Raw genomic sequence first — 26,522 nt, 5'->3', positions numbered from 1 at the left:
TAATTGCCATGTGCATCACATGTGCTAGAGAACCTCGCACATTTGATTAATATCTTAATCCAATGTTATCTGCAAGATTAAAGCATCTCAAAATTTCATGACCTCGTGACAGCAAGGGTATTTGAAGGGCTTGCACAGAATTGGCAGAGATAGGCGAGAAGAGGCCATACTTCGGAGCATTGTGAAGGAGAGCAAAGGAGGTGAAAGATCGTGGATCGACCTCGTTATCGGTACACATGTATGAGCCTCATGACTGCAAATTCAGTCATACTTGCTTGGCTTCCTAATACTCGGATTCCAATTTCTAGAAGAGTGAAAGGATTTTGTTTCATCTTTGTCTCGCTCTCTTGATCACTCGTAAGAGCATTGGCCATAAGGCCTCTTTACCTCAATATGCTTCCATCCAAAATTGGGTGACAACATTTCCATGGGCCTTAAAGCCTATGTACCCATAATAATAAATTGGACAAGAGGCCTATAATTTGGATGAAGAGTTATTGTTAACTTGGATGGATAGGGTGTGAAAATTGGGACACAAAGTACCAAGACCATATAGGCCGTGCAAGGGTCGATAAGGCTAATAAGGTTGATATTCCATTATTTTGCCAAAGATTGCTAAGGCTTCAAGAAGACCATCAAACTAGATTTTCCTTTGTTGTTTGTCCTTGTCTGAATAGATTGAGTCTGACTTGCTTTCGCATGTGAATGACCGAATCAAGCTTCCAAAGACCCACAAATGGCAAAAGAGGCTAAACTCTTTTTCCATAAGCCTAATGACAGCTAGAGAGGCACACAATTTGGCTGACAAGGTTTTGAAGCTTACAAAACCAGACGAGATGGGAAGTAGCTAATTTAGACAAGTCATTTAATCATTTGGAAAGAGCCATGCTATTAAAAAATCTGGCAAGATGATGAGCCAAAGGATTAAAAAATTGGATGAGAGAATGGGGCCGTGAGGCCATTCAGACAACCCTTCTCCACATGCTCGCCACCATAGACTTGAATGCTAGCGATTCAGAGCTGCCATCCATTTGGTATACCCAACAAGGCTTTCTAAATAACTTAAAAAAAAAGTGTGCTATTTTTATTTGGTCATAGTTGTCAATTCCCACCGTTGACAAGCTGCTTAGTCATTCTCCTTGTAGTCCACTCCCCATCTTCATCGAGACCCCAAAATTTTGGTATCCTATGCGATTGACTTCTTACTTGTGGTCGAGCTCATGATGTTAATTTGACTCTGTCATCTTGATCATGATTGGTAGCTGTTATATTAACAAATTTCATTGAGTCAACCATTGGGACTTCAGTCATTGAGTCAACCACTAGGTAATTGAGTCCATCCCCTTGGCCTTGCGATCACTTTTGTCTGAGTGACTATGATTGAGTCCTCTAGCCCCCACCAACTCGCAACAAGCTAGACAATGCCCCCCTCTTCTCCTTGGCCACCAACTCACAACATTTGACCGCAACAACGCATTCAACTCGGCCCTCCCACCTTCCATGCTTTGCCCTCAGATGGTAGGCCAATCCTCCCACCTACTATGCTCTAACCTTGGGGTTGATTCGACCACCATTCAATCTGCAGGCATCGGGCCCACCACCTTCCCATGCCGCCACGATGATCTTCGCCATCCATTGACAAAACAGCCACGACTTCTGGAAAAATGGTTGCTTCTTTGTGGCAACATTGCTGCAACAAAGACGTAGGTCACTGGGAAGAACACTACTGCCATGGTATCCCATAGAAGATCACAAACATACCCTTTGTGGCCAATTGGAGGACCCAAAACATGCCACATTCAGGCCTACGGATTCGACCACCATTTTAACCCCTAGCTTGACCGCCTCACACGTCACTCCACTCTCATGGTAGCTGCGATTCATACCTACTCCCTCGGACAACCACCAGTTCAAGTCAGCCACATTGCCACCCTCCCCTTGGTCGACGATTCACTGCTCGTGCCTACTCCTCTTCTCTCTTGATTGTCAACTCGTACATTCAATCGCCAAGATTTGCATTCAACGAGCTCCACACTCGGCCAAATTTTTTTCATCACATGGTTGTGTTCTTTTCAGCCGCCACCTCAAAATTTGGCTCCTTGTCTCTCTCTATCAAGCTAATCCATGTGCATGCTTGTAGTGGTCACTATTTGGCCATATTTTTGTGAGTCGTTTCTATGCCAATGAGCTCATAATCTCATGGTAGTGGGTTCAACACAATATCTACTCTATTCTTGCCCTTGTTATAACTACATCTATATAATGTGTAATTGTGGATCACTAGAAAAAGGGGCTAAGGAGAGGCATTACCACAATGTGGAGGAGTGTCAACTCTTTAGGAATCTAGTGTTTCAATGGTATCTGCTTGGGCATGACCTGTAGATTGTGTGAAGACTCACCGTTCTGAATTTGAGAATAGTGAGCACAAGGTATCCCCATAACCTTAGTCCAATTGTGCCTCTTTTTTCATGCTTAGAGATATACTCTCCATCATTATCAGTTTGTAAGCCTTTTAGTTTCTTTTTTGATTGATTCTCAATATAAACCAATAACTTTTGGAAGATACAAATGGAAAACACCCACACTTTTCTAGTAGCATGGTCAATGAAAGTGATGAAATAAGAAGCTCCATTTAAAGTTATTGTGGGCATAAGCCAATATAGATCATTCATTTTTGTGCTAAATGAGGAGCTCAGTAGGACTTGTGCACAACCTATACCATGTGTCCTGTATCTCCAATGATAACGGATGTATCTATGATAATCTGTGTAAGCCCTTCCTATAAAGTGCCCTATTTTACTTTGTTTTATCTTCAAGAGGCTTGAATCTTCATGATCACTTGAATCTTCATTTCTCCACGTGCATTGTTTAGTACTTGTGTGAGGGATAAAATGGAAGAGCTCCCTACAGGGGCTCTAAATCACTAGGAGGTGGGCAAAGTTTCCCCTAGGTCGGTTGCTTGCACCCCTTCATGATCTTCGATAATGAGGAAGGGTCACCTCTCTTTTGTCTCACTATCTCCCCTAGCATCCACCTTTTTCGTGACTAGGATGGCCAATTAAATCTCAGGAGTGCATAAGTAAGGTGCAAAATCACTCCCCCTCAATCCACTTAAGAACCCTTGCAACTGCATCAAAGAATGTCAAGTGACTCTCTCTCACCATGAATGTATAAGACATTGTCTCTAGCAACTCAAAGAGCTTAGTAGAACTATTCAGCCTGAAGGTGGGGTGCCATTTGTTTGTTGATCTCAAGATATGCTCTTATCATGGGTGGCACATCAGATAGGGTCGAGGTCGAATCAAATCACTTTTTGACGGGAGCCTCGATGAGTTGCACCTTATCTACTCTCACCTTGAGCGATGGACTAAATAACTAAATAGGGAGTGAAATAGCGAAGGGTGAAGATGACCCATTACACAACCATTCTAATCGCTTGACCAAAGGAATCATCCTTAACGTTGGAAGGACTATAATGAACACACGGAGAATCTCATAGCTTCAATACTATTGCTAGAAGGTTTGAAATTCATTCATTGAGGAATGGAAACCAGGTTAGGAGAAGGGTGAATAACCCCATTTTACAAGGACTTGGAAATTTGCTTCACTAACAAAAAGCCCAACCACACACCTAGTCCTAGGCTAGCTACCTACCCTAACTGCACATCCTCAATTATATTCAACCACCATCCACGTGGACATGATTGGATTACCACTCTTGCATTAGGCCTAGAAAGACACCCCCATTAGCTTTTAGAACCTCGGAAGCGAAGCATTTGAGTATTGACTAGGTAGACTTTGCAAATCTCGAAGAAACTCTTCAATACTATTAGGAGAATAGAATCATTGTGGTTGGAGGAAGCCCATAGGGAAGTTAGAGCCAAAAGGCAAAGTCCTTGAATATGTAACATGCAGGGCATGATGCAAACTCCTTGAAGTATCAACACTTTGAGGATGTTTGAATCTCCTCACATTCGTTTGGGGCCCCTCATGCATGTGGATCATAGCAATGCCACACTATCACTTGCCTAGACAAGCTCTTGTGGAATTGCAAGCCTTATAAGACGACTTGTGTGGGTAGCCATTTTCTCTTGCATTATATGAAGAAAAGCAAGACATACTTACAATTTCTAATAGAAGCTTTATCCTAATGCTTTAGGACCACATATAGTACACTGTCACTTAAGGGCCACACCTCATATACACATAGTGGCAACAATAACTCTTTGTCAAGTGAGATTGCAAAGGAAAACTTGTGCGTCTTGAGCAAATGACAGCCTTGCCAGAGAGTCTCACATGGAATCCTAATGGTTTTGGAGATAATCACTGAAGCCACCTCACTTTGTGCTTAGAAACATGTCATAGTCCAAAACCAACATTCCACTACAAAACCCAAGGCCACCCTAATATCTTTGATGTTGCACTGAATCACACTTCAACGCTTCAACTAACAACATTTAAGCCATAGGGAGGTTCATTGCATTTAGGACTACTAACATAAAGGGGGGGACCTAAGAAAAACATTCTCAAATAAGGAGAAATTAGAGTGCTTAGAGATTACAACAACACAAAGGCAAGGGCAAGGAAGCAAAGATCTAAGAGACGAGCTTAGACTTTTGGAGAGAGGTGAACCTTTTCTATTGGAGCTAAAGGAGGAGAAGCAACTTTTGGAAAGGGAGGCGAACCTTTTCTACCGAAGCTAAAGAAGGAGAAGCAACATGTGTAAACTGTCAAAGGTACTTAATAGAGCACCATCACATCGATGATCTGCATCTCTACGTCACGATCCCTTTGACCCATTCTCTAGTTGAAAAACCTTGACAATAGCCTACATAGTGCCAAGCCCAACAAAGAGTCGTTGAGCCTTGACAATATAAGGGCCATCACAATTGTGAAGTAGCAACCAAGGAATCATGGAAGGAAATTGGAGAACTCATTGGTAAGGGGCATTGTTAGGGGTGTCAAGGTGTTGCTGACCCACAAAATTGCCAACCAGATCTAGTGCTTGAGAGTTGCTACTACAAGAGCTGTGCTTGCAAGTCCCTCGTGACAGTGATAAAACCTCCATTAGCTGTAATAGTCCTAGGACTCCACAACATTGATGACCTTGTAAAAAGGCATATTAAAAGTTATTATGTGACACATAGAATGCTAGAGAGTCCTAGTAGTAGTGCAATGCAAGGGCTCTAGTGGTACCCAAGGATATGGGGAGACTAATTTGCTACCAAACTTCTGTGAAACAAATACTTACAAACTCTTATTAATCACCAAGGTAAAATTGGAACAATGTATTTGAACGCCGCTAGCACTAAGGAAGTTGCACGACATTAACATGCTGTTGATTGGAAAGTCTAAAACCTGATTGAGCACAGGCAGCACAATTGTTATTGAACACATTTTCGAGAAAAGGTGAACCTTGTTGCATAAATACTCATCTTGGGAAGAGAAGCACATGCACTACTAATCCAACAACAAACACTCTTAGACAAGAGCTCAAAAAGAGATAGGAGAGGAGGAAAACAAATTGTGACCACACCCAACAAGCAAACAAGAGGCACAAGAATTGCACGTGCAAAATAGTATAATGAAACAACCAACCACACTAGGGACTAATATGCTACTAATGGCAATTGAAGGAAGGTGAATCAAATTGAGAACCTATAAGAGATTAGAATAAGGAGCGATTGTACCCAAGTAATAGATATCAGTAAGAAATCACAAGGATAAAACTAGGGCAACCCACACTCGAACAAGGGAAAAATGGAGACCATAGAGCTCTAACGGGCCATACTAGGCATCTAGGGCAATTAGGCTAGGTAGGAACACTTGCACATTGCATTTAGATTGCGCTCAGTCTAACCAAAATGCAACACCATAAGAAGACCAACACGATGATAAGAAGACCATAAGAAAATCAACTCAACAACATTGACCTTGAATGAGATAAAAGTAGCATTGCATGAAGTAGCCATGATTCTAATGTACAATCCATATCCGATAGTGCAATTAGAAGTCCAAGGATCTGCATTTAAAAGGTTGGAGTTTTAGACCTCAATCCAGAAGGCGATGAGATAATACCTCCTACCTATCTTAAGGTCAAACTTATTGCAAAGAGAGAGACACTCTCATTGATGAAGGAGCAGAATTTAATATTCTGATCTATGAAGCATGGACTGAAATAGGTCAACTAGAGCTTATGCCAACCAATGCAATCCTCAATTTCTATAGGAAAAAATCATATTCTCTCCTAGGGAAATGTAGAATTCTCACAACTATCGAGGCTGAAGGTCTATCCATCTTATTGCATGTATTTCCAAACCTTGAGGATGTAGAAAAGGAAATACTTATAGGGAGAGCTTTCAAACGAGCAACAAAATGCGAGGTCAATTATGTTCAGACTCTCATGAATGTGAGAATAGTTACAACATTTAGCAAGGGTAATCTTGTCGATCCTCAAGGGAAAGGCAAGAAGCAAATTTTTGACACAAAAGAGATACTAGCTAGTGAGAGAAGCAAGGAAACGCTTGAGGAGTTACTTTGAGCACACAATGACAAGAGAGAGAGTACTAGTATGACCATTCTCGAAGCGAAAAATTGAGAGACACACATCAGGATACAATGTGCACTTAACAAAACTCAAAGAAATTGTGAAAAAGGCCCAAATCTCATGGGCAAAGACATGGGCACAGAGCTAGTGTGTAGTGATGGGTTCTGCAATCCCTCCTACTCACTCAAGGGTACTATGCAGAAAATCATTGGTTGACTGCTCAAACCACTTGCAAGATCACCTCCATTGCACCACACATAAGTGTGCCGTCTCAAGGAAAGAAAAACAAATCTAAACATAGAACAAAGTTTGAAAAGAAACAATCGGAGTAGGCAACGTTGACTGCGTTCCCTAGGGATACACCTTCCTTAATTGAACGGGATAAAGCCCGAGAGTTCGCAACTAAGCAAGAACAATTGCTAACATCCATAATTAATATATCTAATGAAGAAAAGATAGTAGGAAGGCTTGACTCTTCAAAACAAGAGGCAATTGAATCATGGCAGACTAGCAATGCCACTCAACATGACCTAGGGAAGCTTCATGAGGAGACGAAAGAAAATGAGATCCCTGATGAGTAGTCCAATGATACAATCGCCAAACTAGGTGAAGGCATAGAGTCTTCTAAGTCTGCACCCTCATTATCCAAGAGGAAGAAAAGGAAGCTAAAGAAATAAGAGTTGCAGCAAGCAACTGTAGAAGTGGCAAAAAAGGAGTCCATAAACTCGAGTGAGAAGCCCATAGCCCTGACACATAACCAATCCATAGAAATGTCTGTTTTTACTTCTCCCCAATGTGCTAAGCCAGAGAATGCTTCTGAAAGTTTCAAACATTCCAAGCAGTAGGTGCTTCCAACTGTTGTAGATAGAACTCAATCCATGGGTAATAAGGTGCATGATGTCCGATCAAGTGTGGAAATAGAAGAGTTACATCATTAGTTGTGACTACACCTGTCACATTCAATAAGGAACAAGACATGGTGGCCACAGAGACTCAGGATAGAATAGAATCCTGAAAGCACAAGCAATCCGACACTCTTTCAATCTTGCCGTCATCTCGACCCCAACCTCTTGCCAAACTTAGCCTAAAGCCATTGAGTGTCTCATAGAATTGAATGTTAAGTTGAAATTGCTTACATGCATCCATGTCCATGTCGACATGGGCATATTGCCTGAAGAACGTGAGACATACTAAGGATAGGAATGCCACTAAGTGTCTCACAGAATTGGATACTAAGTTGAAATTGCTTGCACGCATCCATTTCCATGTCAACATAGGCATATTGCCTAAAGAACACGAGAAATGCCTAGCATATTTGCTGACATGAGAGGAACAAGAACATCTTGGCGAGCACTATGATGAGATTCTAGATAATCCTCTATGGCATATCTTTGATCAGGAAGTCGAAGAACAATGCTTAATAGTTACATGCAACGAAGTATTTGTCAACATTATGTGCTCGAGATCGAGAAGATCAAGCAACAAGCTAAGGGATGAAGCCAATTTGAGAAATTGTGGTTTAATAATTGAGTTTCGATGGCTGAACTTGGAGGCCAGCTAATGACTGTCTCGGAGGAGCGACAAGCTATGTAGCCCTTACTTCCTTTTGTGTATTGGCTACTATCAATGGCATGTTCTTAGTAGGATCCATTCTAGACTATCCCTTGCTTGACAAAGCTTTAACAGAAGAGGAATTGTATGTTGTCAGTAGACTAGGACAAGGAACAATACTACTCTATGTTGCACAATGCTTATCCTTCTTGGTAAAATTCCCATAACTCCTTGATGTTTGTGCTGCACCAGAGTATAATTGTGAGTTCTATAATGGCTTTTAACATCTCGGAGTGACATGGATACATAGTTGCAAACATGTACATAAATTGGACATGGATTCATAGTTGCAAACATGTACATAAATTGACTATGTTCCCAATGCTTGTGTGCAAATCAAACAAAGTTTTATTTGTTTGTATATTTATTTATTTATTTTTTAATTAAAAAACCTGCATACCCTACAAGCAATGACTATCAAGCAGAGATAACCAGAATCAAGGTCGACAAAACTAGACTCAAGTGGGTGGTACTATTTAATAGAGTCCTATCAATGGATTTTGAAACACATCAACTATATGTAATCTCATATTTTTATCATGTGATTGCAGGATATTCAGATGATTGAACAAGTGGATCAAATATTTGAAGCCACTAAGGACTATCGTCCCTTGGAAGAATTACCAAAAGCACTCTCAAGAAATGAAGGCATAACTAAAATATATAACTGGGATAGACCTTAAAGACCACATCTACAAGATCATGCTCCATATACAAGTTTGCCTGGCATGGGCATTCTTTGAACTATTCTCTCATTCTAAGAATAAGGCACAATATCCACGAGAAGACAAGCTCCTAATAATGGCAAAAGCTCCTTCATCTACCAAGCCATAATTTTAGTAACACACCACCTTGATTCTCACGAACCACTTCATCCTCACTTCTTCGACATCGACTATGTTATCCCTCCTTAAGAGCCTTCTTAAGTCTCTTAATCTTATTGTATTTTTATCATAGAGGCTAGAAAGTCCTTTTGTATGGTATTTTATTTTCAAAAGATAGAAAAAAAGAGAGAAAAATATGCACACACAAATACATCACTGCACATAGGGGTCCATAAGTTAGGTATACCCAGTGGCCTTGGTCGTTCGGCTCCATCCCTAGCCCCTAGCCCGGCTTCCTATTTTCCCACGTAAGCTTAGGGCACATTAAGGGCAGGACACACCTAGGTAATCTCAGCTCTAGACCTTTCTCTGTGAGTCACTCGCACAAGTTCTTCCAATCTTTTCCAATCTCTCATGTTTACGATAACAATACAGAAAGCACGACAACTAGCAAGTCATTTGGGCATCGTTTAATCTGCATTCCTATTGAGTATTTTTAATCTCTATTCATTAAAAGGAACCTCTGTAATCATGTCCATGAATGTGAGTCCCATTGGCCACATGGTACTTCGAGGTTTTTGTCGTGATGCCCCATTGATTTCTCTATCCCTTAGCAGCAATGATAATACTTCCCATCACCTATCCATCAACAACAGGTGCCCTACTTCATTGAGAATCGACGAATTGAAACCATCATGCTATCTTCTAACTATATAATAGCCTATGTAAGCACATGCACTCATATAATAATCACACCATAACCTTTATGTGGATTGGGTCCTCAAGTGTGGGACAACACTTTGGTTTTTACCTTGAGTTTGATCCATCTCCCACTCCTTACATACATCTTGTGCACGCAATCAAACTAGTAGTCCCCTAGGGAGAGAACACGAGAGGTTTGTCCTTGCATGTAGCAACTTGCAACTTTTATCTCGAGCCAATGTCCCTTGTGGTACTCAGCTTCAACTAGTTCAATTGATTCCAAATGGCCTCCCACCAGGAGTCCTTAATTCCATGAGCTGCATCCAATCCGCATTACATTTTTTGCTTGGTATCCAAAGTGTAAAACTACTCTAATTTCCACGAAGATCTTTCAATGACTTCAACATTTAAATCAAGCTCTAGCAAGAACCCCCACTCTCATGTAATGATTCCCCAATTGTCCTTGACATTTTTGGTCTTCGGTGCAAGCTTAAGCATGCTACCTTCAGCAAAGAGTGCTATGGGACCTAGCACTTGTCTTGGAGGGGGGTAATGTTAGCTATAGGACGGGAGACATCAGGACAACAAAGCAAATCGACAAAGATTTGCATAGATGGAAAAAGTAATAAGAAGTGCAAATCAAGTGAAGGGCACAAGGTGTATAATTTTCACTCAAAGCCCATAATCATACATTTAATTGTAATGTTATTTTGAAAATGGGGTGTAGTGCTGGTGTAAGTTGTAATATTTTTTGCTAGGTAAAAAGACCTGTAGCTCGGCGACATGGTTGCATTCCGTCTGCGGACGGAACCATTCCAGCCGATTCATCCAGTCCAGTCAGATCCCTCAGATCCAATCCGTTCGGTCCGGACTATACTTGCGTAGGTGAACGTTGCCTAGGGTCAAAGCTGATTGTTTTTACTTGTTTTTTATTGCTTTTTTTCCCCTTTTTTTACTCCTCTCTTTTTTTAAAACCCCCAAAAAGTTCCCCTTTGGACCTTTATAAGCTACCTCTTCCACTTCAATCTCCACACTCAACTTTGAAGCCTGTTGCCTTCTCTACTCAAGCCTCTTCATCAAGTTCACGAGTCATCTCATTCTCTTTCTCTTCCTTCTCTTCCCACCTTCTCTTTCTCTTCCTTCCAACTTCCAAGTTACCACCTTCTCTTTCAAGTTCCTCTTCGTATCTTCCCACCTCTTTCTCTTTCTTCCAACTTCCAAAATCCATCTCCCTCTTCCTCCTCTTCTTTCTCCATTACCACTTCGAAGCTACTCCATACCACCTTCTCTTACCACATCCTCTTCCACCTCTCTTACTACGTCCTCTATCTACACCTTGATCTCTCCTACCACCTTCATGTCTTCACCATGCCTAAAGCCCTTCATGAAGCCTTTTCTCTTTACACCTTATACCTTGAGAAAGCCATGAATCGCACCAATGCCTATCGTTGGACTTGCAAGTATTGCGGCAAGGTCCAAACGAGTAGTGCGACACGGCTTCTCATCCACTTATCCAAGATAGGTGGAGAATGTGGTCCATGCCCGAAGATCCTTGAAGCGATGGTCAATGAGATCATCAATAACTATTTCCTCATTTCAAAGGCATCAGGCAAGGTATCCTCTAGTATGACACAAGCTTAAGAGGAGATAGTCTCCCTAACATATACACACCCACGGCCACCCTGTCAGCTACACCTGTGGCTACCATGGAGGGATTTATAGATCCCTTGGGTTTCCCTTTCACTTCGGCCGTCTTTGCCGCCGTTGCCACTCATGGGTCCAAGATGCTCAAGAGAGAAGCCACACTTATTGAGACAATGAGATGTGTTTCGGACCCACTCTCATTCCTTTGAGAGCAACAAAGGAATGCAGAAATCGAGATTGCACGAATAATCATTGAGAGCAATCTCCCTTTCCACATCCTAAGAGTGGATAGGTGGAGAAGAATGGTGAAGGCTATCGTTGCTGTGGATCCATGTGAGGGGTGGCATGGAGTTAACTATGATGACATGCGCACAAAGAAGCTAGATGAGGAGAGAGAGGATCAAGAAGTCCCTCGAACCCATTCGAGCCGATTGGATGAAGTATAGGTGCTCCATCCTCTCCGATGGATAGAGGGACCGAAAGTGTATACTTGTCTCTTGTCCTCTTGGCACCTACTTCTTGCGTGCCGTGAATGCGGGTGTAAAGGGGAATAGAAGGACCGGCCTGTTCATCTACAAGCACATCCGGCAAGCCATTATAGAGGCGAGTCTACATTCTTGAATATTTTATATTTTATAAATGATCTTTTATGTTTTATGCTTCTTGAATATTATTTTTTATGCTTTACGTTTTAAAGATTAAACTTTTATGCTTCTTGAATCTTGATTCTTGAATATCTCCACCTCTCTCTCTATGTCTATCTTCACCTCCATACCCAATTATCCATCTCTAAGCCATGCCATATTCTAAATTTCAATGTGTATGTAAGTTGGACCAAGCTATGTTGTCCAAGTTGTCATCGACAATGCTTCAAATTGTTGGAGGATGGGACGATTGCTTGAGGAGGAATTCCTCTCTATAGTGTGAACACATTGTGCCACACATTGCCTCGACCTCCTCATGGAGAACATAAGCAATTTGGAGTGAGAAAAAACTCGTGGCGGATGTAAATACAATCATCAATTTTGTCACAAAAAAGGTAAAAGTATTTGCTATTTTTTGCATGTATAGTGATATGGAACTAAAAAAGCCATCAAAAACTCACTTTGCCGTCACATGGTTGCTCCTTGAGCAACTCTATGACGTGCAAAGTAAGTTGCAAAAGTGTATGGTCTCTGAGGAATTTAAAGGATGAATGAATGAGGAGCTCATAGCAAGTATGGAGGAGGGCAAAGCCATTCAACAACTTTGCCTAAAAGAATTGTTTTGGGTTGAGGTGCGAGCCATGGTTATTGTGATCACACCCGTGTATAGGGTTTTTCGCATGATGGATATGGAGGTCACTACTATAGGCCTCCTCACTCATTTCATGAGAGAGGCCATGGAGGAGATCAAGGCTTCCGCTGTTGTTGATGTTGGGATTCCATGATAATAATTTGAAATTAGATTTATTTTTAAAATGCACATTCAATACTTTTTAAATGGAAAATAAATCTCACTAATTTTAATGCCTATTGGTTTTTTTCATAAATAGTGGCATAGTTGATATTTTGGATGATACCCCAGGAAGGGATGATATCCTCTACCTTGTTGAAAAGAGGTGGAAATGGATAAAGAGACCTATGCACGGCCTAGCAACTCTCTTGTATTCGGCTTACAAGAGCCTCTCTCTCTTCATAGACTTGGGGCTAGCCTTAGATAGGGATGCTTATCTTCCCAAGGCTTTGCATGAGGATGTGCATGGTCCATTTCTCCAAGAGCTAATCAACTATGGAGACTAAAGGGGAACTAGCTTTTCTAGCACCGTGTGCTAGAAAAGGGTCTTTTTGGTCAAGCCACTATTTTGGTGGGAGTTGTTTGGATATGAACTACAAAACGTGCAACAAATGGCTTTAAGAGTGTTGACTCGGGCAATTAAAATTTAAATCTTATCATTTTTTTTCTAGTAAAAGTTTTACTTTTCTTACAAATTTTCAAATTCAATGAGTTGAAATCATTTTATGAACTTGAATAGAATTATTCATATGATGCGTGTGAGAGAAATTGGTTAGCTATTCTGTTATACACACCAAGATCCGAAATAAACTTTGCATCAAGCAGTTCGAACGATTTATCTATTGTCGTTCTAACTTGCGTATGCTTAGGGACATGCATAAGATGCCAATGGCATGACATGTAATTTTGAACTTGAGTCCATACTTATTTTAAAATTTAAATTCATGAATGTAAATTCTTAAGTTATCTAATTATTTATATATCTAAACTTTAATTTTTCAGGTGAATGTAGATGAGTTTAAGTTAACAGGGGCTATACTTAAAAGTGTGAATAGAGAGAGAGATGAAGAGCATGACGCCATCTTCAGAGAGCTTTACATGGAGCAACACGAGATTAACCATCGGGTTTCATGTAGGGGAAGGCAGGTCACTCCTCAAGGCATTGCAATTGGCAACATCCACAGGTAGCAATCAGAACCTATGTGAGACGGGTTGTGGGAGCTCTTCTGCTCCAATTGCTCGTGTTTTAGAGGATGCTCCTGTTTGAGAGCTCGAGTATGATGAGCATGGCAATCTCCTTAGTGATGGGGATTTTGTTTCACACGCGTCAAACTTATCTAGTGATGACCACGAGTCTCATTTGAGTGACGGGTTTGAGGATTCATTTGAGTAGTACCCTTGATAGTCTCTACTATCTAGACACTTTTTCAGCTTAGACATTTGTATCTTCGGCTTTTTTGTACATGAGTCTTGCATATGAAACTTGTCACTTGTGACTTGCCCAAGACTCTCTTTTTGACCTATTATACATGTCTTCAGACTTATAAATGAAATTGGAGTATACATTTTGTCTCAACCACTTGTTATGTTTATGGTGTTGTTGAAACTTGAAACTTGACTCTCATGTGTATTTGTGATATTTAAAGGTCAGAACTAAGACTCTCATGCTAAAACAAGTAATATTTACTACACTATTCCTTAATTTTCTATGTATTTTTTAATGACCGTATAAAACACGGGATTTTATCCAACATTTTTTTGTGTACGTTCAGTACTATACTAAGTCCATGGACTGGACGGATTGTACTTGACTACCTTGCTCGGCAAGGTGTAGCCGTTGCCAAATCAGATGAAGCGCTTGAAACAATAAGGGTTCCGTCAAGTCCCACGGTCGAGCTTGCGCAAGCTTTGTGACCGTAGTATCTTCACAACATTATCATAAACAGGATTATGTAACCATTCCTTGGACTTTTGATGAGACCATATGACACTTTTGAGGCCTTGAAATATTTCTCTCTTTCTATGGATTATGGCACATAGAAGTCTACTACATAGTCTATTAGCTGGATTGTGGTATACTAGTAGCTTGCTCGAGATTTGGAGGAGACTTAGAGACATTTCATTTGGGACTGCCATAGAGCCTATGAGATATGGAGAGGAACCTTCAGATCAGTAGTTCAGGGGCTGTGTGAAGAGATGATTGTGATTTGGGGAGTAGTGGTGTGGGTTACAGATAGAGGGCCATCATGTGGTTATGAGGATTTTCAGGCTAGTGAATGTTGATACATGACAGGTCATCAGCAAATGAAGGTTTTATGGACTTCATCCCTGACTCGGGCAAAGTGGACCTGGGGGAATTGTAACAAGTTGGTGGACTTTGTCCCTGAATTGGGCAAAGTAGACCTCGGGGAATCGTCACAAGTGGGATCTTATTTCTAGCATCATTGCTGGGTGGCAACAGGATGCAGTGAAGTTGCCAAAGGACAACCTGTGGGGCATTGATTTATGTGAAAGAAAATCATACTTGCCCTCATGATGGGTGAGATCACATAGTAGTTTAGAGAGGAGGCTGGAGGCTATTTTGGATGGACACCTTCTCCATCTTGGGACTTATCATATGGTTTGGGATAATTGACCACAAACATGCATCTGGGGAGGTGTTATTTGAGTTCTCGATTATTATGGATTTTTGTGTTGTTTCTACATCTGTGATATTTGTTACTGAGATTTTGCTTGATTGAATGTCTTCTGTTTTGTGGAAGAGTAAAGAGTTCCATTTTGTTTGGGTCTGTGTTTTTGCTCCGGTATTCCAGGTGCGAGGAGATTTACCCATCAACAAATGGAAAGTTGCACTAGAATCTGTGGAGTTTTGTGATACTTTTACGAAAGAGGAAACCTCATTTTTACTCGCTGATACCATTGCGCACATGGGTCAAGAGGTATGCCATATCCTTGCAATTTCCTGTTTTCGTGTTATGCTCTTTTCTATCCTAAATCCTTTCTATGGGATCAATTTTATCAAGAACTAAAGTTTCATTTTCTTCATGGCAGATAAATTTCCAAGGGGAGCTTAGGATTCACCTTGTCGACTTGGTAATTGAGATTGTGCACTGAAATTGACAGGGTGTCCAGTATATGTGTCATAGCTGCTGTTTGTTTGCCATGAAGAAGTGGTCTATCAGCATCTATCATGGCTAGATATTGAAAAATGGATGGTAGAAAACTGGGCCTTGTGATGATTGTGTGATGTGTTTTGTAACGCTTTCCTGCTTCTCTGTCCAGAGTGGGGTCCCTATAGTTTTTGAATCCAGATTGTGCTGGCCATGGTGTGCACAAAGTTCATAAACAATGATCTAGGATGGATTCTCTATGAAAAATGTGAAAAGTTAAAGGCACATGTGAGGATTGATTTCAATTGTTTGATGCCCATGCCCTTTCAAGGTTCAAATTGGATTGTGAACTTAAGAGCTTTTCTTGGTTTCTTTGCAGGCAAAGTGGCTTGTTGAAAATGGCTTGGTGAGCATGAGGCTGCTACAGGAACGGTGTGAGGTACTCAAAAGATTTATAAATCTTCAGGTTCTTCTTTCACAACTTCATTCAGGGATATCCAGATCTTTAACATACCAAAATCTGGTTATATTATCCAGGCAGAGTTCTTGTGGGAAGCCGAAATGATCAAGATCAAAGCAACAGATCTGAAATCTAAAGAGGTCTGTGGAAATTAGTTTATACCAGGAAATGAATAATTGTAAGGCATGTGAAGAAAACTGCTAGGGTTTGCACTGAGGACACACAGAGTGTACGACCACGACAGAAATACAAAGAGACAGACACAGACACAGAGGGCAAAACTCAAACCCTAAACACAAAACTCAAAACTCAAACCCTAAACGCAAAACTCAAAACTCAAACGCAGAAACTCAAACACAAACAGAAGAAGGGAGAGATAGAACATAACTCTGAAGTGAATGAATGCTGTAAATGACTGTAAGAGTGTACAGTGTGCTCAAGGGCAGAGCAATGTCGGAGTGTGACGTCCACCGGAGACGGATCCCAAGTCTGTGACCACCAGTTGGAGTGTAGGAGTGCTGAATAGTGAATGGCAGCAGGCTGGTCACCAAAACACAGTAGTCTGGAGCTTGGAAACTGGTAAATGCAGCAGTGTACCGCCAATCGGAGGCTGGAAACTGCGCACAGTCTGCTGTGAACAGCAGGCTGAAACAGTGTCTGATGTGGTTGGCGATGACTGGATGATTAGATCGCAGTAGATGATGATGTGGCCAGCAGCTAATGCCAGCATGGATGAAGGCGCTAGTAGCAGGAGCAAACAGGGATGGAGTGGCAGCAGTCTCGAGGGCTGGACAACCATGTGGGAGGAGGCTGATGGCTGAAATCTGCATGTGGAGTGAAAAAACCTGCGCAGACGGAATAAGGCTGAATGGGGGCAGCTTGTCTATTTATAGATGTGGAAGGGTGCCCCAAAAATTAGGGTTTCCACTAAACTCTCTTAAACCGCTCGTCGTTTTAGGGTTTTTACTTTAAGAGAGCATTTTTTAGTGTGTTTTGGGGCTATTTAAGAGGGTAATTAGCAAATAATGCATGGTTTATCTCAACACCCCCTCTTAGGCCCAAAATTGAGCCAAAAGGTTAGGCCAGCCATTGTGATGTTTACTTATCCCAAGGCATCCCATCCCAAAGTAGCCAGGGCATTGGACAAAGGGTGCATGTCGGCTGCCCAAATGGCCTACCAAGACTACAGAGGCAATGGTTATCTTACCAAGAAAATCCAAGTAATCATCCCAGAGAGGACAGGGCATCGGACAAAGGATGCACGTCGGCTGCCCAGTGGCCGATTAAGCCCCCTACAAAGGCGGATGGAACTACATGGATTTTTTTTTTAATTTTTAAAATTTTTGTGTGTTTTATGTTTTTTTTGGTAAATAAATGAGGTAAATTTTATGGGATGCAGTCGATTGAGTAATAGTGACCGAGAAGACGGGAGTAGGGAGGGTACACCGAACACATCACAAAATAGAACAAGCTAACCCAACCACTCAGGGTATCGATGATGAGGAAAAATAGGTGATGAGGTATCCATGTGATAAAGAAGAATGGTGGTGTGGTGACAAGTGCCGCTGGTGGAAACAACTTAGGATCCGTGTAAGTGGTGCTATGTACAATGAAATGCAAAGTATGCTACATTCTGAAGAATGCTCATGCAGTAGGTGCCACTTGGACAGTGCCCCTCATGGGTAAATCGTTCACTTGCCCAAGCGTCCTAGTACAAAGATGGTGAAATCATGCAATGCAAAGGGTAAGGTACAACAGGGGGAAGAAGTCGATGTCGAAGACAAAGTGCTAAAGCCTGTAGAATACCAAGAAGGATAGGAACCCCCTCTCAACTTGAATGTAGATACCGAACAAGGAAGAGAAGCTTGATGTCGGTCTTTGGATGGTGCCGAGAACCATAAGGAATGAAAGAAGAGAAAGTGGATGAAGCACCTTGCTAGAAGAGGAAGATAGAAGGCATTGCCATGATAGTATCGAGAGAGATGCTGCACGATCTGCCTCGGGAGGGGAAACCGCCATACTAGAAGAAGAGCAAACACTTCTAGGATGATGAAACCATGAAAGGAATAATTGCGTATCCCCACGTCTCTAGCCTAGATAGGACCAAAGCGATCTGTAAGTTAGCCCTACATGGAAAGACAAAACCCTCCAAAAGATATGAGAATCTTCAAACATAGAGGTTAGTGGTAAGATGCTCCAAAGCAAAACATAACAGAAAGAAAATCTAACTTAAAATAAATGCAATGAATGTGTATGTGTGCGAGTAAATGCAGCGGAAGACAAAATAAGGGAATAGCTAAGGACAATGAATTTTATGGACAAGACTCTAAGAGTGCGAAAAATGAATGCTAGACTGACCTAGGGTATTTGAAGGAACCTAGAGACATGCTAGTCTAAGAAGGTGGCCACCATCGCGTACGTCCAGTAGCGGGGCTCTGCCAAGGGAACGCCTGATGAGGTGGGGAGGAAGGTGAGATAGATGCATGAAGTGCAACGGGATTGGAACCTGTAGACCAATCAGCCAGTCCCTCAGGGGTAGTGAAAGAGATGGGTTGCTGAGGCTCTACTCGAGCCACATGTCCAACAGCAACAACGGGTGTGAAGGAGCAAATGAAGCAAAAGCGGAGGGCGTAGCCCCACTGGAGTATGTAGTCGCAACAGTTTGCTGAGGCTTTTTAGGTGGAAGACCTTGGGCCTTGGAGCGACACTCCTTGTCCACATGGCGTGCTCTTCGGCAATGTATGCAAAACCGGTCTTTCTTAGGGAGTTGTGGCCAGATAGCTCTAGATTCTTTGGTTCCATTTGAGGAAGAGGAGTCACCCTTTGTTTGGCTTGCTTTTGCATCTAGTGAGTTCTTGCCACTAGTGGTTGTCCCTCCCGAAGAAGAGGCAATCAACCCAAGGCCGGGATGATGATTTTTATGGACTTGACCATATAGCCTTGCGTAATGCAAGAACTGGCACTCAAACTCGTAGAAGGTTGGCAATCTAGGTTGGTGGGAGATGATGTGTTGAATGAAATTGAAGTACTTCTCGAGCAACTTACTCAAAAAGAATGTGACCTGATCGTCATCTGAATTTGGAGAGCCAGTAGTGGTGAACTTGGCAAGTAACCGCCTATATTCAACCAGCTTGACTTTCAGATCATCCCCTTCCTTAATAGAGAACTCTTGAAGCTCAAAGTCGAGATTGATGCGCCGAGTACGATCACGTGTATCAGTTCAATATTGGCTGTGGCATTGCGGGCTCTCTATTGACGAATGTAATCAGGGTGAGCTAGCTGGCATAGGCTCTAGACCAATGACGAGGTCTCAAAGACCTTGAGACTCAAACACTTGTTGCATGAAATTAGACCAAGTGGTGAAATTTGACCCGTTAAAACGTGTATTATCCGTGAAGGCATTCTTGGCCGTGGCAATAGGAGTGGTAGTGCTCGGAGATGGATAGTGTGAAAAAGTGTACTGGGGGTAGGATGGGGGAGTGGAGTACACTTGGGAATGGGCCCTAGAGTGCCCACCAGGCATGCAGATAGTGTGCAAGGTGGATCCATAGGTAGGGATGGGTTGACTAGGCATGGGTATGGTAGCCACTTGAGGAACCCAAGGAAGTGGGATGGGAACACAAGAAGCAGAAGAGGGGAATCCGTGAGTAGGTGTAACCCAAGGAGAGTGTGAAGACGCACCATAAGCTGAGGACAGAAACCCCTGCGTATGAGTGGTCATGGGAGATGTGAAGCTGGGGATAGTGAGGGGGATGCCCATCACAGTCGACCCAAGAGTTATGGCTGTGCTCATTTGCTGAAAGGTGAGAGGCACTGTATTAAAGGGTGGCATTCCCCCTAACGAAGTACCATGGTGCAAAGAGATAGAGAATGGGGTAGAGAAGAAAAAGGTGCTAGGAGCGGAGATGGAGCATCCAACCCATAGTGTGTGATGCAGATGTGGAGTGTAATCCAAGGTTTTGAAAAGATGATCAGAGGTGTGATATAGAAGAGGGTGGGATGGAAGGGAAGTGAGAAGTGTGTGTGATATGCTCAAATGAAACAGAAGCTGTAGATGTACCTGAATTTCGTCTGCTTTGTGAGTCCCCCCTCTATTGAAGTTCACATAGGCAAAGCCATTTGGATCCTGTACCTCAAAAGAAGAATTAGGCGAGGGTTTTGGTTCATGTAGCACAAAAGAATTATACAAACCTGACATCGGACCAGGCTGAGATGATGAAGATGGATCACCAGACGTTCCGAATGCCGTATCACGAATCGCATAGCGGTCGAGAAGGTGACTCCAATGCACTGACTCGAGCGGGAAGTACTGCAAGTGAGAGTGAAACTCAGGAAGCAATTCCTGTATCAGTTCAATATTGGCTGTGGCATTGTGGGCTCTCTATTGACGAATGTAATTAGGGTGAGCTAGCTGGCATAGGCTCTAGACTCAAACACTTGTTGCATGAAATTAGACCAAGTGGTGAAATTTGACCCATTAAAACGTGTCTTATCCATGATGGCATTCTTGGCCGTGGCAATAGGAGTGGTAGTGCTCGGAGATGGATAGTGTGAAAAAGTGTACTGGGGGTAGGATGGGGGAGTGGAGTACACTTGGGAATGGGCCCTAGAGTGCCCACCAGGCATGCAGATAGTGTGCAAGGTGGATCCATAGGTAGGGATGGGCTGACTAGGCATGGGCATGGTAGCCACTTCAGGAACCCAAGGAAGTGGGATGGGAACACAAGAAGCAGAAGAGGGGAATCCGTGAGTAGGTGTAACCCAAGGAGAGTGTGAAGACGCACCATAAGCTGAGGACGGAAACCCCTGCGTATGAGTGGTCATGGGAGATGTGAAGCTGGGGATAGTGAGGGGGATGCCCATCACAGTCGACCCAAGAGTTATGGCTGTGCTCATTTGCTGAAAGGTGAGAGGCACTGTATTAAAGGGTGGCATTCCCCCTAACGAAGTACCATGGTGCAAAGAGATAGAGAATGGGGTAGAGAAGAAAAAGGTGTTAGGAGCGGAGATGGAGCATCCAACCCATAGAGTGTGTGATGCAGATGTGGAGTGTAATCCAAGGTTTTGAAAAGATGATCAGAGGTGTGATATAGAAGAGAGCGGGATGGAAGGGAAGTGAGAAGTGTGTGTGATATGCTCAAATGAAACAAAAGTTGTAGATGTACATGAATTTCGTCTGCTTTGTGAGTCCCCCCTCTATTGAAGTTCACATAGGCAAAGCCATCTGGATCCTGTACCTCAAAAGAAGAAACATGCGAGAATTTTGGTTCATGCAGCACAAAAGAATTGTACAAACCTGACATCGGACCAGGCCGAGATGATGAAGATGGATTGCCAGACGTTCCGAATGCCGTATGTCCTCCATGATCGGAGAGGTGGCCAACCTCACCAACCCGTCTGAATGTGGCCAACCTCACCAACCCGTATGTCCTCCATGATCGGAGAGGTGGCCAACCTCACCAACCCGTCAAAAGAAGAAACAGGCGAGAATTTTGGTTCATGCAGCACAAAAGAATTGTACAAACCTGACGTCGGACCAGGCTGAGATGATGAAGATGGATCGCCAGACGTTCCGAATGCCGTATGTCCTCCATGATCGGAGAGGTGGCCAACCTCACCAACCCGTCTGAATGTGGTAGCAAAACTGGTAAGAGGAGTGTAAACATCACCGTACTTGTTGCGATAGTACTCCTCAAAGTCCTCCTCTGTCATGTTAGTGAAATGTGGTGAAGGTGGAGTGTCGTCCTCCTCACCACGTCCATAACGCCGTCTCAAAGTCTCCAATGATGGAGAAGCTTGATAAGACATCATAGGAACTGGAGAAGGTGTCTGGGATAGTGTGATTCGGTTACGAGTCGTATTGTGTGCCTCGCACAAAGACTAGCTCTCCACAATATCCGCAGGATACTCTTTACAAGAGCACCAACTCTCATACCATGGAAAGAAAACTCCTAGGGTTTCCACTGAGGACACACAAAGTATACGACCACAACAAAAACACAAAGAGACAGACATAGACACAGAGGGCAAAACTAAAACCCTCAACGCAAAACTCAAAACTCAAACCCTAAACGCAAAACTAAAAAACTCAAACCCTAAACGCAAAACTCAAAACTCAAACACAAACAGAAGAAGGGAGAGAACACAACTCTGAAGTGAATGATTGCTGTAAATGAATGTAAGAGTGTACAGTGTGCTCAAGGGTAGAGCAATGTTGGAGTGTGACTTCCACCTGAGACGGATCCCAAGTGTGTGACCACCAGTTTGAGTGTAGGAGGCTGAATAGTGAATGGCAGCAGGCTGGTCACCAAAACACAGCAATCTGGAGGCTGGAAACTGGTAAACGCAGCAGTGTACCGCCAATCGGAGGCTGGAAACTGCGCACAGTCTGTTGTGAACAGTCGGCTGATAGAGTGTCTGATGTGGTTTGTGATGACTGGATGATCAGATCGCAGCAGATGATGATGTCGCCAGCAGCTGATGTCAGCATGGATGAAGGGGTGAGCAGCAGGAGCAAACATGGATGGAGTGGGAGCAGCCTCGAGGGCTGGCCTGCCACGTGAGAGGAGGCTGATGGCTGAAATCTGCACGTGGAGTGAGAAACCTGGGCAGACGGAATAAGGCTGAATGGGGGCAGCCTATCTATTTATAGATGTGGAAGGGTGCCCCAAAAATTAGGGTTTCCACTAAACTCTCTCGAAGTGCTCCCCGTTTTAGGGTTTTTACTCTAAAAGAGCATTTTTTAGTGTGTTTTGGGGCTGTTTAAGAGGGTAATTAGCAAGTAATGCATGTTTTAGCTCAACAAGGCATGAGACTGTTCTAATCCAGAGATGCCATGTATAGAAGTGCAAGCCATGAAGAACAAATATGCACTTCTTTTGCCATCACATAATTATATGGAAACACTGAATGATTAAGATCAAAGCAACTGATCTGAAATCTCAAGATGTCTGCTTCATATGATTTGTGCAAGGATCTCTCGATATCAGGAAGATAGAGAGGTCTTTTAAGATAGTTTGTACTGGGAAATCGAGTAATTGTGAGGCATGAGACTATTGTGATTCACGCAAATGCTACACATACACATGCGAGGCATGAAGAAGAAATATGTACCTCTTCTGCCATCACATAAGCATATGGATGATTGAGATGAAAGCAACTGATTTTAAATGTCAAAACAACTTTGTAATATGATTTGTGCAATGGTATTGAATAATTGTCAGATTTGAGACTACTGATTCACAGCAGATAAACCTCAAAACAACTTTCTAATATGATTTGTGCAATGGTATCAAATAATTGTCAGATTTGAGACTACTGATTCACAGCAGATAAATGACAAATATGTGCATCTGCACACATGCTTAGACAGACTCTAAATTTTAAACACATGCGCACTTGTATGGATGCCAAAGTGCCTTGAATTCAGAAAGTGACATATTTCTGCAGCTAACATGATGTGCATATGTTGGTAGTCTTTGTGCTAATCAAAGCCCAGTAACTATTATCATCGTGCTTCTGGTTTGATTCCACTAGCATACATTAGTAAACTGTTCTTGCTTTGTGTTCTGTAGAATAAGAGTTAGTTACTTGCATGGTATTGACATTTTGTATGAGGAAGAACTCCACCTATCATACTTTACTAATCTTTCTACAGGTTAGAGTTAATACCCGGCTGCTTTATCAACAAACGAAGTTCAACCTTCTGCGGGAGGAGAGCGAGGGCTATGCTAAGCTGGTACACATTGTATCTCATGCCTTCTTAGCTACAGGTTTTCAAAACATTATATTTGGGATTGGATGCTTATGAACCTTGTTTGTCTTGACATCACTACAGCAATGTGTCTGAATTGAAAGTATTGGCTTTCTTTTTCTTTCTCGGTTTAAATTTTGATGCAGTGGTTTTGTTTGATATGATAAGCAACGCTTTTCAGATATACACATTTCTTGTTTTATAATTGTTACATAAATCTGATTCACCCATATTAGTTCAACTTGCATGACAGTTTGCAAGGGTTGGTTTGTTAAATATTTGATACAAAGCAATTGGATATTTTGTTTTGTTCCAGGTAACATTGCTAAGTCAACAAGGGCCTGATGGCTTGACAAAAGAAAGTGCACCTATCGTGATAAGCACGATGAAGGTTGTGTTTGTGACTTCAGAGTGATTTGTGTTGAATCTATAATCTGATTTCATGAGTAAAAGGATGTGATAGCATCTGTTAAGGTGCGGAGAATGCTAGCTGAAAATATTTTTCCAAAAGTAATCATCATTCAGGTGGTCACTTAGATATGGAAATCCCTGTGGTTCACTAAATGTACAGCATTGATTCAACTAGTCAAGGTGTCAAATTGTGCATTCTTCCTTTGCTCAACAACTGGGTTCTTATGTGACTGTTTATGCGCTCCTTGCAACAGGCATATTGACTTTGCAAATCTTTTTAACTTGGTTGATTGATTATTTCAATTATGATAGGGGTGCACTGAATGAAATTCATTTAATAGTAACTAGTAAGAGGTGCTTCATTTAAGAGGTCACTCAAGAAAAAAGGATAATTAGATGGGATAAACTCTAAGCTCTTATGATTCATAAGAGCTTTAATTACAACATCAAGTTCCATCACAAATATAAAGGGCAGCTGAATTCCACTGCAAGGTATATTTACTTTTGGGGAAGTGGGTCGTGGAACTCCATGATGTTTGATTTTCCTCCTTGATACACTGCCTACTTACCATTTCTTTGTGCTTCTCTGACTTTGGCTAATTGTGTTGGTCAATTTTTGAGCTGAAGTGGGGTCAACTCGTTTGCCATCCACATGTTTGTCCCTTGTAGGGACTTCGTTTGCTTCATCATGGCTATCTTCTCTGTCATATCCATGTAATTGACCTTCGCTTGTGTGCCTTTTGGGATAATGCCGATGGGCTGTCCAAAATCTACAAAAGGGATAACACACACACACACACACACACACACACACACACACACACACACACACACACTATGTGTGCGCGTGTGTGCAGGGTCATTTGACATAATATAAATCACACATTGAGAGAGAGAGAGAGAGAGAGAGAGAGAGAGAGAGAGAGAGAGAGAGAGAGAGTGTTTACGAAAAAAAAAGAGAGAGAGAGAGTGTGTGTGTGTGCGTGTGTGTGTAGAGTTCAGGCTCTTCAGGATGAGCAATGTGAAAAATATAAACTACTAGCCTGATTAGATGCTTTGCGTGACAGCAATTGTTAGACTGATGGTTTTTTTGCTTGTCTCTGTCAAGAATATGCATGCAAAAATATTGTGTCCTTGCTGGATAGTCGGAGGGCTATGGTTATGAAGCCTCAAACTATTATTCAGATGTGCCTGGACTACTACAAAATTTTGTTTGGTTCACAAGTAACTCTCACTGCTGCTATTCATCCTGCTCGTCGTTATATTATGAACATGGTACAGGAGCAGATGAAGCTGGAATGGCCAGACTTTGTGGATGCTGATATCATTGAGGTGGAGATGGAGGTCTTGTCCAATCTTCCACGCAGGAAAAGCCTTGGATGGGATGGTCTCCCAAATGAACTATTCTTAGCTTCTATTGATAAGCTTGAGGACCCACTAGCTCGACTTTGTCAACAAGTTTGGAGAACTGGCTGGATACTATCGGATTGGAAGATTGCAATGTTTCGATTGTTACTGATGGTTCCTTCCCCTCAGGCTGTATAGCAGTGTAGACCGATTTCTAGTATGGAATCATCATATAAAATCTTCTCCAAAAGCATTGCTAACATGCTTTAGAAAGTTCTTTCAAAGTTAGATTTACCCACAACAATAGAGTCTCATTAAGGGACAAAATATTATGCATAATGTGTTGAACAGTCAGTTGAGGATAGGTTGTGCAAAGCTTCTGGTCAAGAGGTTGTTATGACTCATCTAGATATAAAAAAAGCTTTTGATTGTGTCAATTGGTCGACAAATAATGTCTTCCATAGGTTTTAGCCCTTCAATGAATTCTCTTATTGATATCATTAGCTCTACTGGAGTGGCATGCATAGTGCTTAATTGGAGGATGATTGCTCCCGCTTGTGTCTTTGTTAGGAATTGCCCCTTAGTCCTCTGTTGTTTGTGTTGGTGACTTATTCGATGCTCTCTCTATTGGATAAGTTGACGATGTCTGATAGTGAAATCATTGGTTTGGCTCTTCGTAATGGGGCTAAGCTTTCAAGGTAGTCTCTTGTAGATGATTTATTTGTGTTTCTTAAGGTTGAAACTGTAATTTGGATAAGAGTAATGACCATTTGGAGACTATTTGGTTTGGCCTTGGGCCTCAACATCAATGCACAAAGCGCATTCTCATGAGTTGTGT

The 26,522-nt window shown here is 42.1% G+C and overlaps 1 protein-coding gene across 2 annotated transcripts in view; it reads left to right on the top strand.

Annotated features, from left to right (window-relative positions):
- THO2 overlaps positions 1-26,522 on the top strand; it is a 231,595-nt gene that overhangs the window by 28,810 nt on the left and 176,263 nt on the right. For both annotated transcript variants that reach the window (XM_087694967.1, XM_087694966.1), the window contains exons 2-7: positions 15,417-15,542; positions 15,655-15,696; positions 16,093-16,152; positions 16,251-16,313; positions 23,831-23,911; positions 24,243-24,317. In XM_087694967.1, the coding sequence (XP_087551093.1) occupies positions 15,417-15,542; positions 15,655-15,696; positions 16,093-16,152; positions 16,251-16,313; positions 23,831-23,911; positions 24,243-24,317 (447 nt within the window). The remainder of the gene's footprint in view (positions 1-15,416; positions 15,543-15,654; positions 15,697-16,092; positions 16,153-16,250; positions 16,314-23,830; positions 23,912-24,242; positions 24,318-26,522) is intronic.

This window comes from Lygodium microphyllum, chromosome 15, assembly GCF_053477565.2.
Source record: "Lygodium microphyllum isolate KBCC chromosome 15, Lygodium_microphyllum_v1.1.10, whole genome shotgun sequence".
In the NCBI taxonomy this organism is placed as follows: Eukaryota; Viridiplantae; Streptophyta; class Polypodiopsida; order Schizaeales; family Lygodiaceae; genus Lygodium; species Lygodium microphyllum.
The sequence above is the reverse complement of the archived record's forward strand: the minus strand, read 5'-3'. Positions and strand labels throughout refer to the sequence as shown.